Source organism: Diaphorina citri, unplaced genomic scaffold (genome assembly GCF_000475195.1).
Source record: "Diaphorina citri unplaced genomic scaffold, Diaci psyllid genome assembly version 1.1 scaffold361, whole genome shotgun sequence".
NCBI classification, from domain to species: domain Eukaryota; kingdom Metazoa; phylum Arthropoda; class Insecta; order Hemiptera; family Psyllidae; genus Diaphorina; species Diaphorina citri.
The window spans coordinates 195568-210959 of NW_007377796.1; the positions used below are offsets into that span (position 1 = coordinate 195568).

At 38.1% G+C, this 15392-nt stretch overlaps 1 protein-coding gene across 1 annotated transcript; it reads left to right on the plus strand.

The window, feature by feature from the left end:
* The first annotated feature begins 258 nt into the window (after nucleotides 1-258).
* On the plus strand, nucleotides 259-15165 carry LOC103508043 (tubulin polyglutamylase complex subunit 2). Its single transcript, XM_026822757.1, has 5 exons — nucleotides 259-487; nucleotides 4334-4501; nucleotides 8710-8877; nucleotides 9318-9568; nucleotides 15091-15165. Exons 1-5 carry the CDS (start codon nucleotides 412-414, stop codon nucleotides 15163-15165), a joined length of 738 nt encoding a protein of 245 aa, XP_026678558.1. The 5' UTR covers nucleotides 259-411.
* Nucleotides 15166-15392: the final 227 nt, after the last annotated feature.

Sequence of the window (15392 nt, forward strand, 5' to 3'; positions counted from 1 at the left end):
CCGAACTCACCCTATCATTCCTGCGATTGTGTTCGGGATTGAAGTAAATGGAGGATTTTTCCTGTCTATACCTAAAATCTGGGTCCATCTAGAAATAATAGAGAATGAAATATGAAATGTTTCACGTGGTGTAGGTTGTCCTCTACACGAGTGACGTACCTATTTTGTTTACTTAAGCATACGCGTTTCCATGACAACAGGGTATTGAAATATCAACTTGTGTGATAGGTATAACCATTCCAGTGTGCCGCAAAAGCTTTTGTGATTATCCAAATATTTTTATTCAGATAGGAACTATAGCCAGGTCTGACTTGTCTTCAACAAAAGTAACAGAAGTACCTACCTACCTTTGAAGAAGTACCTAACATGGTTCGATCAACTTGACACTTGGATTGTGTTAGTCAGTTCAGAATGTCCATAGACAGTGACCATTTGGTAGACGCCAGCTTTTATGACAACCTGACATTGGGACTCATCAAAATTTTAGGTAAGTAGTAGATAGGTACAATGTACAAGAGTGAAAAAAAAAATGTTCGAATTTAAAAACGCCTGATATGTCAAAAGTTGCGTATTGATGAGTAGATTAATCCCTGAAATTTTCATATGTACATACATAATAGTACCTACCTACGACCTACTCAGACATTTATTGAAGAAACACCTATATCGATATCTAACCATGGATTTAAGAGGAAATCATGTGGTAGGCCTTTTTTTACATCTAAAAATTTAGATGATGTAAGTAAGTACTTGATTCGATTTGGGATTGTTAAGTGTATTCATGTTTTTTTTTTTTTTTTTAGTAACTAAACCTAATTAGTTTGACATTATCCGCCATACCATCCACCCATTCGATAAAATTGAGACGGAAAGTTGGAGAATTGATAGTATTAAAATCAAAAGCCAAGAAAAAGGGGACATCGTTATTAAAAATCATAAATGTCAGAACCCTCGTTCATAAAGTCAAACACTAAAAGGTCAATGTGAAATCCTGAAAAACCAGCACAAACTGATTAGAAATCGCCTTTGTCTATTAATTTTACATGGGGAAAGCTTATCCCCCTCTCCTCCCCCTTTCCCCCCACCCTGGAATATTGTCCTCACACAGAAGTGCACTGGAATCAGGGACGCGTTAAGGGATTTTTGAATTCCGCTGGAAAGTTGTTCTATTTTTTTTTAATTTATTTTAATTTTATATTTATGTATTGTTGTTTCCAATGAAAAAATTTCAATGTCTCTCTTCCTAAAAAAAAGGTGTTAGGAAGGTAGGTATAAGGGAGCAATTATGTTTTGTTATCACAGAAGTGGTCAAATTCTCAAATGGACAATTCCCGGAGCTACATTGTGAAATTCAATCAAATTGCATTTTTAGAATAATATTCCTTGAGTTGTTTGGGATCGTTGGGATTTTAACCCCCACCCTTCCGCTTACGAGGCGAGGGCCGACCAATGCATTATATTAAAATTAGTGTCATAAATACATAGGTACCATATTTAGTTGGGATGGTAGGGCTAGGATCACGCATCTTATGTGCTTAAAGTTCAAAGTATGTATAAGTATAGGTACTTACTTACCTTTGTACGGATTATAGTTCTAAGATAATTTTGTTCATATCCCCATCCTCCCTCTTTTATCTCCACCTGTAGGTATTCCCCCTCAATTTAACCTTTCTTGATAGATATGAATTCCTATATCCCCCTTCTTGCCCTCTCCGGAGGTATTCTCTATTCCTGTATCACAAATCGTTTCACCTCCACTCTCCTGTTCATGATGGGTATGTATTCCTATATCCCATCCCCTCCTCGTCCCTCCTTTAGGTTGGTATTCCTGTAACACAAATCATTTCTGCCCTCATTTATTTCCCTCTTCCTTACAGCATTAGCACATTTACAGTCATGTGGCATTTTAAAATGCAGAGATTAACAACAAGCGTCTCCTTTTACAAGGATAATATATTGTTTGTCATATGGCAGGCTCGGATATCACCAGGGGGGTTTTAGACTCACAGTGAGAGTTGTATTATAGACCCGAAAACCTTTTAACGGCTACACATAAAATACTTGTTATTAAAGATAGGTACCTATTGGCTATTGGTATATTTTGATATCCCTCCTCTCGTTCGAACTTTTTTGAACTTTTATTAAAAAAAACCTATTTATTTGTAACGTATGATTGCTATCTCTATATAGACCTAGTTACCATATTATTTTAATTTTTTTCTGCGTCATAAGTCCCCCTCACTTTGACGGGCTTCACCCCATTTGAGTTCCGGCCCTGGTTCAGACTGCAGGAGTCTATGCAGCAGTGTGGCATTTTAAAATGCAGAGATTAACAACAAGCGTCTCCTTTTACAAGGATAATATATTGTTTGTCATATGGCAGGCTCGGATATCACCAGGGGGGTTTTAGACTCACAGTGAGAGTTGTATTATAGACCCGAAAACCTTTTAACGGCTACACATAAAATACTTGAGTGAGAGTTGTATTATAGACCCGAAAACGGCTACACATAAAATACTTGTTATTAAAGATAGGTGCCTATTGGTATAATTTTGATATCCTTTTTTTCCTTAGGTACCTATGGATTCTTTTTATTGTCGCTTTTTCTCTTAGTTAATTAAGCCCAAAGCTGCTAAAGCTTACACCAAAGAAAAAATCAATCACCAATCATCAGATTGGTCAATTCTAATACAATTTATAAAATGCTGAATTCCGGTAGTTTCATCCAAAAGGAACTAGATTCGTAGAAGCTTAACCCATCCTTTTACGGTTGTTTGTCCTGTGTATGAAGTGTGTGACCAATAGGAGCTATGTATTGGATTATGTTATGTAGATTATATGTTGGTGGTTAAGTTTAATTTTAAAAGTGTGATCCTCAACCCCCCAGCATAAGTAGGTATGTAGGTACCTTATTATTTTAAATATTCCCTCCCTACTTGTTTCCTTGGTCAGAGAAAACCCCCGGAATTCAAGACGTCGAGTTGGAACAGCGATCACCCTGTGAGAGAGCCTTGTTGTCTGCGTGGGAACAAAGAAATGGATGTGTCCTTCCTGATGACCTACGCCAGTTCTACACCTCCGTGGATGGGTTCAAGTTGATCTGGAATTATAACTATGCAGGTAGGAATTACCTATACCACTATTTACGTAAGTGGGGGAAGGTCGTCTAAAACCGGACACCTATTTTTCAAACGGTATAGAAAAGTTATATTGGCGTTAGTTCCTCAGAACTGCATGGAATTGATTTGAAATTTAATTTTCTTTCCAGCATTAGTACTAAAAGACCGTCAAATACTATTATACTATTCGGTTTTACAGGACTTACCTCTATAGCATTTACAACCATGTAGGTACGAAAATCGTGACGATATCATGATTACAACATATTAAATTTCTATACGTTTCAGATCGCTGGAAATCCGGCAGACTCAATGATCGTAGTGATAGTGGGATCCGGATTGTTTCGACTTTTGAATTTATCTGACTCAGTATGGAGACGGTACCATATTATTTTAATTTTTTTCTGCGTCCAAAGTCCCCCTCACTTTGACGGGCTTCACCCCATTTGAGTTCCGGCCCTGGTTCAGACTGCAGGAGTCTATGCAGCAGTGTGGCATTTTAAAATGCAGAGATTAACAACAAGCGTCTCCTTTTACAAGGATAATATATTGTTTGTCATATGGCAGGCTCGGATATCACCAGGGGGGTTTTAGACTCACAGTGAGAGTTGTATTATAGACCCGAAAACCTTTTAACGGCTACACATAAAATACTTGGTTTAGACTCAGAGTGAGAGTTGTATGTAGGTAACTTGTATAAAGGTTGGACTCAGAGGACCTCAAAACGAGTACGGCACAATAGACCCGAAAACCTTTTAACGGCTACACATAAAATACTTGTTATTAAAGATAGGTACCTATTGGCTATTGGTATATTTTGATATCCTTTTTTTCCTTACCTATGTATTATTCTTATTGTCGCTTGTTCTCTTAGTTAATTAAGCCCAAAGCTGCTAAAGCCTACACCAAAGAAAAAATCAATTACCAATCAGATTGGTCAATTCTAATACAATTTATAAAATGCTGAATTCCAGTAGTTTCATCCAAAATTAACTAGATTCGTAGAAGCTTAACCCATCCTTTTACGGTTGTTTGTCCTCTGTATGAAGTGTGTGACCAATAGGAGCTACTCGTATTTATTGGATCATGTTATGTAGATTATGTTGGTGGTTAAGTTTAGTTTTAAAAGTATGATCCTCAACCCCCCAGCCCCCAGCATAAGTAGGTAGGTACCTTATTATTTTAAAAATTCCCTACTTGTTTCCTTGGTCAGAGAAAACCCCCGGAATTCAAGATGTCGAGTTGGAACAGCGATCGCCCTGTGAGAGAGCCTTGTTGTCTGCGTGGGAACAAAGAAATGGATGTGTCCTTCCTGATGACCTACGCCAGTTCTACACCTCCGTGGATGGGTTCAAGTTGATCTGGAATTATAACTATGCAGGTAGGAATTACCTATACCACTATTTACGTAAGTGGGGGAAGGTCGTCTAAAACCGGACACCTATTTTTCAAACGGTATAGAAAAGTTATATTGGCGTTAGTTCCTCAGAACTGCATGGAATTGATTTGAAATTTAATTTTCTTTCCAGCATTAGTACTAAAAGACCGTCAAATACTATTATACTATTCGGTTTTACAGGACTTACCTCTATAGCATTTACAACCATGTAGGTACGAAAATCGTGACGTGTAAGTAGGGGAAGGTCGTCTAAAACCGGACACCTATTTTTAAAACGGTATAGAAAAGTTATATTGGCGTTAGTTCCTCAGAACTGAATGGAATTGATTTGAAATTTAATTTTCTTTCCAGCATTAGTACTCAAAGACCGTCAAATACTATTATACTATTCGGTTTTACAGGACTTACCTCTATAGCATTTACAACCATGTAGGTACGAAAATCGTGACGCATGGGGGAGTGAGATGAAGAGGTAAAGAGAAAAAGAGAAGGACAAAGAGAGAGAGAGAGAGAGAGAGAGAGAGAGAGAGAGAAAGGGACGGAAAGAGGACCTAGAGGGAGGTAGAAGGAGATAGACATAATAAATTATGATATTATTCTAGAAATATAAAATATAATTTAAAATTATAAAAAAAGTAAGAGGCATTAAATGTTACAGGGAAACAAATAAAAAATAATAATACCTATCTAAGTACCTCTCCCATTTATTTTATTTAGGTAGGTATTTTTTCCTAGAAAATAGAGGTACATAGAGGAAGAAAATAAATTAACCCTAGCGTGCCAGTTGTATTTTCGGAAAACTGTTGAAATATGGCAAATATGATGATGACTGTGCCAAATACGGCAAATTGCAAGCATATCACCAGTGTATTAAATTTGTGAGTAAATACATAGGTACTTATCCTTTGGTTTTTAGACTACTCAGAAGAACCCTATTAGTTAAAGTTAATCAGTTAAAATAATAATAATAATAGTGCTTATTTATACTGCTCGCATAGGACTGAAAAGTCCCTTTACTCCAGCAGTAGGCTACTACTATTATTGTGGTCAATTACTCAAATTATATGAGGATAAAATTCCATACCTCGGCTGGGATTGAACCCACGTCTACTCATTGAGTAGACGGCTGGGATTGAACCCCAAGGATGTTGTACCTTGAACCCTAAGGATGTTGTACCTTGGACCCTAGATGTTTTGTAGATGTCTCAACTTTATGGGGGCCAAGGTACCTTATCCTTTGGTTTTTAGACTACTCAGAAGAACCCTATTAGTTAAAGTTAATCAGTTAAAATTTGTAATCTATGGACATATTTCGCTTTGGTTTTTAGACTACTCAGAAGAACCCTATTAGTTAAAGTTAATCAGTTAAAATTTGTAATCTATGGACATATTTCGGTAGTGTAAAGAACTTACATTTTTAGATTTTACGGCCTCCATTATTTGCCAGAAGGCAAAGAAGGGTTAAAGTTTCACTAATTAAGTTAAATACCTACCTAGGTACCTTACCTAAACAACCTAAACAGCTACTTGTGGACATAACTCAGAATAATATCTGGATTTACAAAGTAGATACCTACTTCTAACAAGATCGTCTGAGCTTTTCTAGTGCAGACGTGTACCTAATAAGAGTCTTTTTTCAAGGTAGTTTTTATTTCTGGAGTAATTACCATTGGTCACCCGCAGCTGCTTGCTACCTGCTACAATAATGCTTCCAGCTGCTACGGTTTTGATCTTATTTAAACTAGGGTGAAGTTCTAAATCTTCGTGCGTGTGCCCTCTCTTTCAAAATGAATTCTATTATCTTTTTTAGGGAAGGAGTGAATGATTTACTGTTTCCCTGCAATAGATATTATTGAAGGAAACTCAGTTCACAATGTTTCAGGAGGTTTCCTTTGCTGACCCTTTTGAAATTAATATATTGATGGGAAAAACAAAAAAAGAAAAAAGAACCTAAAAAAAAGAAAGATCAGTACATATTAAGGTCGTAGCGCTCATTGCACACTTCTCTCGAGAAAGGGAGCAACCAAACATAAACAAACACTCAAATACCGATTTTCTTCTTTGGGTCCTTCTTGAATAAATTCTTGAATGATTTGAGGGAGAGGGATCGTGTTGTGGAATAGTTCACTTGCATTATCACCAGTACCTATTGAAGCGGAAACGAAGAATATGAGGGAAGCTGTGATAACATCATCAACAGCATGGACACATACAACATGGAAATACCTAGAGAAAACATTACGAAACCAGAGGGATTTCTGTTGTCATTGTTTCCTGTATGTTTCTACGACGTAGGATTTGGGACACTATATCGAGTCTTTAGCTGTATGAACAGTTCTGTCTGAGAAGTATGCTCTGTGTCGTTTTAGCAATCCAAACTTAGGGCAGTCTCAATAAACCTTTATTGATTGTTTCTCTCTCTAAAATATGTAAAACTTAGATAGCTAGTTATCAGTATATTAGTGTGAACTAGTAAATTACTTGGTTCCACTGGGAGTCGAACCTCCAAACTCCAGACCAAACCTCTTGTCCAACTGAAGACACGCCAATTTGCACATGAAGAATCTACTGAACTGAGCAACAATAAGATCAGTTATCTGTTATATCATATTATTTTCCATCTCTTCTGCCATTGTGCTGACCGATCCATTGTAAATGAGAAATCGGTCTGTATTTCCTTTCCACATTGCGAAGAGAGTTTCATTTATGTCTATCTATATTTTTTTATGATTTCCTGTGAATTAGAATCTGCTGATATTTTGCGAGGAATGCAAAGAATGGGTCTCTCTCAATGTCCTTGACTCTCGGGAAGATGCCATTTGTTAGTAGTTCAGAAACAGTACTTGGAAACTGAGAAGTAGTGACCGCTATGGAATGGAGATGTTCTGAGAATGATAGTCATGTCTAGGACGGAAATGCCACATATTTTGCTTCTAGTTGATAACCTAGGCCCAGGAGAAGAAAATATCAGCGGAAATACCGATGAGACCCCCCCTTTCCTTTCCTTTGTTGAACATTTTGTCAATGAGTCCGTTGGCAATTGAACATGGTAGGTATATTTGCAGACAGCATTAGGCAAAAGAGCCATCCAAACGGATGGACGAGTGAATTTAACTGACCAAAAGATTTTTTACTCCCAGTTTTACAAAACTGAGGAGCTATGAGTATAATAATCTATTTCATGGTCTAGCTAAGCTCACATCACAATAACTTCATTCACCTACTGAAAAAACCTAAGCGTGATTGTTTTGAACTCTACTTACACTAAATCAAACGATAATCACCTAAAACAACCGTATCTAACGGTTCCACCATCTCAAGTATCAGCACATTCAGCGGTGTGTACCGGTGACTAGAATTAATGAATACGATGTGTACGAAATGGAAACGAATGCCAAAAAATTCCGAGACTTCTGTTGCAGAACTAAAAAATATCATCAAGATGATTATTTCATTAAGGTATTCGGAAGTTATAAAGAGGAGTTATACGGTAGGTAACTCTGCCAGAAGACGTACCCTTCTTGCCCTCTCCGGAGGTATTCCCTATTCCTGTATCACAAATCGTTTCACCTCCACTCTCCTGTTCATGATGGGTATGTATTCCTATATCCCAACCCCTCCTCGTCCCTCCTTTAGGTTGGTATTCCTGTAACACAAATCATTTCTGCCCTCATTTATTTCCCGCTTCCTTACAGCATTAGCACATTTACAGTCATATTCATAATAATTTCTGAACATAAACTTTTTTTTTCTCCTCTCGTTCGAACTTTTTTGAACTTTTATTAAAAAAAACCTATTTATTTGTAACGTATGATTGCTATCTCTATATAGATCCTCAGGTTTTTATTGCTCGTTTGATACCATGTATTATGTTTTCATTGTTTGCAGAGAGTAATAAAATTTACACGTTCCTCCACCAATGTATTTTCATTAGGTTTTTATATTTTAGGGATATTGATTTATATTTTCCCCGTCACACATTATTGCGTGTTACAGGATAAATCGGGAAAAGTACATTTTCGTGATTATCGTTTTAGATTGACAACTCAAAACCCGGTTTGTGTTTGTTTTTAATGCAGGATTCTCACACAGTGAGCTCTTCCACCCAATTTCTCGGTTCCTCTGCTTGGGGTTTTTCAAAATGATTAGACAACTTCGCTTGACTATGAAATCTCTCTTTTTGTTTTCAGGAGAAATTTTACCCGTTGGAAACATGGTAATCAACTCGTTGTCTGGCCTGAAGAAGATCAACTGTCTCAAATGTCAACTTGACCCAGACACGCCTACTTTTCAAGACTTGGATAACTTTGTCAAGCAAAATCCCAGCATGAAGATAACGACCAATAATAACAGTTATGGTAGATAAGTAACTCTATTATAATGTTAAATAAATACCTACTATTATTATTTTTTTCTAATTGAAAGCCTAGTATTGTAGATAAACCTTTTCCATTGAGCAACGTTGCTCGTGGTGTGTGTCCGGATGGGTGATCTGGTCGATCGCTTGTTGTTTCCTTTCCCACCCCAGTTAAGCAGTTAGGGTGAATTCCTATCAAAAGTATCAAACAAAAAACTTAAAGTGCCATTATGTAAATACATCTAAATTTTTGATCATTTCAGGTGCAAAGACCAAATTCTTCGAGCTAGACGCATGTCAGAACGCGGGCAAAGTTTGTCTAGTGTATCTGTTTCCTTTCCCATCCCAGTTAAGCAGTTAGGGTGAATTCCTATCAAAAGTATCAAACAAAAAACTTAAAGTGCCATGATGTAAATAAATCTAAATTTTTGATCATTTCAGGTGCAAAGACCAAATTCTTCGAGCTAGACGCATGTCAGAACGCGGGCAAAGTTTGTCTAGTGTATACGGAGCGTCAGAAAGAAGAACTGTTCAAACTGGAGGAGTCATCCATCTGGTTCTTGGACCGCAGTTACTGTTGGCACTTCCTGGCTGAGAGCTTCTCCAAATATTTCCGCATGATGCTGGTACATTTGGGATTGCCTCAGTGGCAGTTCCTGTTTACATCCATGGGACCTACACCTTGGGTGGAGGTGAGTGTTGAAGGACCTTATCAATTTCCTGAGAACAAGTAGGAGATATAAGTACAGTAGAACCTCGATTATTTTAACTTCAGTTATTTCAACTTCAAAATCCATTGTTTTTTATATCTTTCAAAGGATATCTGATCTTATCTTATCAGAGGAAAAGATCATAGAAAGTGATCATTATTTCAACCTCAATCATTTCAACTACCACCGGTCCCAATTAGTTGAAATAATAGAGGTTCTATCTGGGCACGAATCACATTCTCCTAACAATTCTCGACCATCTCAGTCTGGGTGAGGTGACGGTGGGAAACTAGTAGGCAAATAGAGGGTTAAACTCCCGTCGTTCTAAAACCATTAACCTAAGAACACCCACTGTTTCATTCCTTTGTAGCGAATTGCAGCGAAATTGTAGATCACCTCGTGAATTCCTTGTTTTACTCCTTCTGAGGTAATTTACCCACGAAGGAATCTACTGTTCAACGGAATTCTACAGTCTATAATATCTATAGCTACAGTGTAACGACTTATAAAAGCTAATCGCCTTTTTTATTATAAGTTTTTTTTTTTTTTTTTTTTTTTTTTTGTGAAACTGACTGGTACATCTGGGATTGCCTCAGTGGCAGTTCCTGTTTACATCTATGGGACCTACACCTTGGGTGGAGGTGAGTGTTGAGAGACATAATATCAATTTCCTTTTTAGATTATTATTAATTAATTAGGTTCTTGATTAGATGATTATTGTGTCAATAAGAATATTCTGAACATGGCTCCTAGCCCCTCTTGGGGTTGAGTGGATTGGAACGCATCACATACCTTCAGGCACACTTCATTTGTAAAGGGTCTAGGCATTACCTGATTACCTTACCCTTGGGATCAATCAATTTAATTTGAACAAGTAGAAGCTATAAGTACCTATATCTGGGCACGAATCACGTGTTCCTAACAATTTTCAACCAACTCAGTCTGGGTGAGGTCAAGGTGGGAAACTAGTAGGCAAATGGAGGGTTAAACTCCCGTCGTTCTAAAACCATTAACCTAAGAACACCCACTGTTTCATTCCTTTGTAGCAAATTGCAGCGAAATTGTAGATCACCTCGTGAATTCCCTGTTTTACTCCTTCTGAGGTAATTTACCCACGAAGGAATCTACTGTTCAACGGAATTCTACAGTCTATTGGTACATCTGGGATTGCCTCAGTGGCAGTTCCTGTTTACATCCATGGGACCTACCCCTTGGGTGGAGGTGAGTGTTGAAGGACTTATCAATTTCCTGAGTAGAACCTCGATTATTTCAACTTCCATTATTTCAACTCCAAAATCCATTGTTTTTTTTCTATCTTTCAAAGGATATCTTATCTTATCAGAGGAAAATATCATAGAAAGTGATCATTTCAACCTCAATCATTTCAACTAGCACCGGTCCTAATTAGTTGAAATAATAGAGGTTCTATCTGGGCACGAATCACGTTCTCCTAACAATTCTCGACCATCTCAGTCTGGGTGAGGTCACGGTGGGTAACCGGGAAACTAGTAGGCAAATAGAGGGTTAAACTCCCGTCGTTCTAAAACCATTGACCTAAGAACACCCACTGTTTCATTCCTTTGTAGCAAATTGCAGCGAAATATTGTATAGATCACCTCGTGAATTCCCTGTTTTACTCCTTCTGAGGTAATTTACCCACGAAGGAATCTACTGTTCAACGGAATTCTACAGTCTATATCTATAGCTACAGTGTAACGACTTATAAAAGCTAATCGCCTTTTTTATTATTAGTTTTTTTTTTTAATTTCTTCCTTTGTGTATCTCTTAACTTCTTTGTCACCTTCGACCTTCTTATGTTCACTTGTTAGAATTAACCCTAATGCTAGCTAGTGGCAAAATGTATTGTTTTTGGGGAAATTTCCGAACATGGAAAGTTTTTTTTTAATCTCTTCCTTTGTGTATCTTTTAACTTCTTTGTCACCTACGACCTTCTTATGTTCACTTGTTAGAATTAACCCTAATGCTAGCTAGTGGCAAAATGTATTGTTTTTGGGGAAATTTCCGAACATGGAAAAGCGAAATCTTCAAAGCAAACAACAAGCTGATATCACCTCAAGCTGTCAGCTACAATTGCCCCTTAGCCCATTTCTCGCTAACACTTCACAAGTTTATATCTTAGAGCTGAATAGGGCTGTGGTCCGAAATGTGGTATCCGTACAACCCGTCAATAATGTTTGATTAATTCGGGATTTTGGATCGTAAGAAAAACTATGTAAAAAATGATCAGTTCTTCAATCTTCAATTGAACAGTCTTGTTGGTTTATTCTTGAAGGTTCGATAAGCAACCATTTTGCTTGATCTCATAACTCGGATTTTCCCGTCACTTTCAAAACACAGTATCTCCCACGTCTGTAAGGCCAGCCAGGTAGGACTGACAGACGGACCTTTTCAGCCGTACCTGTCAGGTCTACCTGATAGTGGCTGGCCTAACTAACCGACTTTATCTAACCTCCAAGGTCCTATATTGGGTCCACATGTCATAAACGGAGATAAACATAATCCCGGACCATATTTTTATCCCCACCACTTTACAATCCTCCCATTCCCGTTTCAAAACATCAACAGTAAAACTTGTAAAACTCTTCCCCACGAATAATTAAGTTTATATCCATGGGTAGAGGAAGAGGGATGAGAAGGAGGAAGAAAAAGAAGAAGAAGAAAGATGACGAGGAAGTTAAGGGTAGAAAGAGAATGAAGAAGAGGGAGGGGGAGGGGAAGAAAGAGGAAGAGATGAGAAGGAAGAGAAGAAAGTACATAATGTTTATTGGAAAACGTACAATTGGTTTTAGGTTTTACTTCTGACTTGATTGGAGAAGTGTCTTATCGTTTCGAAATCAGAGAAGAAGAACAGGATGGGAGAGCAGTCGTTCTGAGAACGAACCTTATCTGCTAGGATGAAGGAAATAAACCCACACAACTTAACAAGCACAACCTTCCAAGTTAACTAGGTTGCCAGAGAATAGCTTGAATAGAGATTAAAGATTACCCACTTTATATGGAGATAGAGCGGCCAGAGACATATGGAGAGAGACCAGAGATTCAAAATATTGTCCAAGAACATGCCATAAAACCGAGAAGATCATCACAAGTGATGGGTTTTTTCGCTGAAAGTCTGTGGTCGCTAATTTACCCGGAACTCAAGAAATGTTTATTGGAAAACGTACTATTGGTTTTAGGTTTTACTTTTGATTTGATTGGAGAAGTGTCTTATCGTTTCGAAATCAGAGAAGAAGAACAGGATTAGGATTAGAGAGCAGCCGTTCTGAGAACGAACCTTATCTGATAGGATGAAGAAAATAACTTAACAAGCACAACCCTCCAAGTTAACTAGGTTGCCAGAGAATAGCTTGAATAGAGAAAAAAGTTCACCCACTTCATATGGAGAGAGACCAGAGATTCAACATTTGGTTCAAGAACATGCCATAAAACCGAGAAGATCATCACAAGTGATGGATTTTTTCGCTGAAAGTCTGTGGTCGCTAATTTACCCGGAACTCAAGAAGTGAAGCAATAAGAGTGCCAGCTGTGCTTTATGATGCTAAAACAAAAATCAAAACAAATAATATCTTGAACTCAGGAGGAAGAAGAGAGCTGAGGGGAAAGTTTATACTCTTTGGTCAAAATTATTACTCCCTCTTTCGATAAATAAGATGAGTGTGGTGTGTACGTGGAGGGGGAAATGAGAGGAAGAGAGGGTGTAATGAGATCAATTTCAGGGGGTCATATAAGTACCCTCCCTCCCCTAATTCGGGATTTCGGATCGTAAGAAAAACTATGTAGAAAATGATCAGTTCTTCAATCTTCAATTGAACAGTCTTGTTGGTTTATTCTTGAAGGTTCGATAAACAACCGTTTTGCTTGATCTCATAACTCGGATTTTCCCGTCACTTTAAAAAAAACAGCTTCTCCCACGTCTGTAAGGCCAGCCAGGTAGGACTGACAGACGGATCTTTTCAGCCGTACCTGTCAGGTCTACCTGATAGTGGCTGGCCTAACTAACCGGCTTTATCTAACTTCCAAGGTCCTATATTGGGTCCACATGTCATAAACGGAGATAAACATAATCCCGGACCATATTTCTATCCCCGCCACTTTACAATCCTCCCATTCCCGTTTCAAAACATCAACAGTAAAACTTGTAAAACTCTTCCCCACGAATAATTAAGTTTATATCCATGGGTAGAGGAAGAGGGATGAGAAGGAGGAAGTTAAGGGTAGAAAGAGAATGAAGAAGAGGGAGGGGGAGGGGAAGAAAGAGGAAGAGATGAGAAGGAAGAGAAGAAAGTACAAAGTAGAAGGAAGGAGAGGAAGTAAAGAGTAGAAGAAGAATGAAAAGGAGGGAGAAGGAGGAGGAAGGTGGGAGAGAAGTAGGAAGAGGAGAAGGAAGTAGAGAAGGGGAAGTAAAAAGTAAAAGAAAAGTGGAAGATGCTGAGGGTTTAACTTTAGTCCTCATATCCAGCATGCCCGGTTTTAGAAAATGATAAAGGAACCAGTGGATCAATTATCCAATAAGACGCTATCTAGACGTTAAACTCAAACAGGTTTAATAGATGACAAAAGGGTCTACATTAGCTGATGTCTAATATTTAGCAACTTATTCATGAGAAGCTGTAGGCATCAAGGACCAATTAAAGCTGTTTCACCGAAACCCAAGTCTCGAACCTCATACTGTCTGGTGTTGTACAGAACAAAGAAGGAGGAGGAAGGTGGGAGAGAAGTAGGAAGAGGAGAAGGAAGTAGAGAAGGGGAAGTAAAAAGTAAAAGAAAAGTGGAAGATGAACGAGTAGAAGGGAGAGGAGAAAGTAGGGAGCAGAGGAAGAGGAGGAGAAGGAAGTAGATTGAAGGAGGAGGTAGAAAAATAAAAAAAAGTAACGGGAACACGGATAAGGAAGAGTAGGAATGATTTTCAGAGTGGAGTAGAAGGGAAAAAGAAGGAAGTAAAGGGTAATTTTGAGCAGGTGTTGAGAAATAGTTCTTGGGTGAGAAGAGTGAACGAAAAGAAACTCTGCCCAAGTACTCATTGCAAATACTTTCTTTGTCGCAGTAACGGGAACACGGATAAGGAAGAGTAGGAATGATTTTCAGTGTGGAGTAGAAGGAAGTAAAGGGTAATTTTGACCAGGTGTTGAGAAATAGTTCTTGGGTGAGAAGAGTGAACGAAAAGAAACTCTGCCCAAGTACTCATTGCAAATACTTTCTTTGTCGCAAATAAGTACTCATTGCAAATACTTTCTTTGTCGCAAATAAGTACTTCTTGCAAATACTTTCTTTGTCGCAAATAAGTACTCATTGCAAATACTTACTTCATTGCAGATAATTGCAAATTACTCATTGCAATTACTTATTAGTATAACCATCGGATATCTTAAGGTGGTCTCTTCTTGATCCCTTGTGTGCCGCGTCCATTTCAGTTTAGGACTATTGCACTGTGACCATCGGATAATGTAGAAACTTGAACGATGACTTATTATTATTATTTTCAGCAAATGATCGTCCTCATCGCTCCTCATCTGCTCTCCGACACCAAGGTCCCCATAGCCAGCATGGAACCAATGTGACCATCGGATAATGTAGAAACTTGAACGATGATTTATTATTATTATTATTTTCAGCAAATGATCGTCCTCATCGCTCCTCATCTGCTCTCCGACACCAAGGTCCCCATAGCCAGCATGGAACCAGACGAAGTTATCAACCGAATAGACCCGAACATTTTCAAACCCAAAAGCAAGTCGCTCAAAACGAAGAAAACTCTGCGCGAAAACGAAAAGAACGCCAAGTAGGC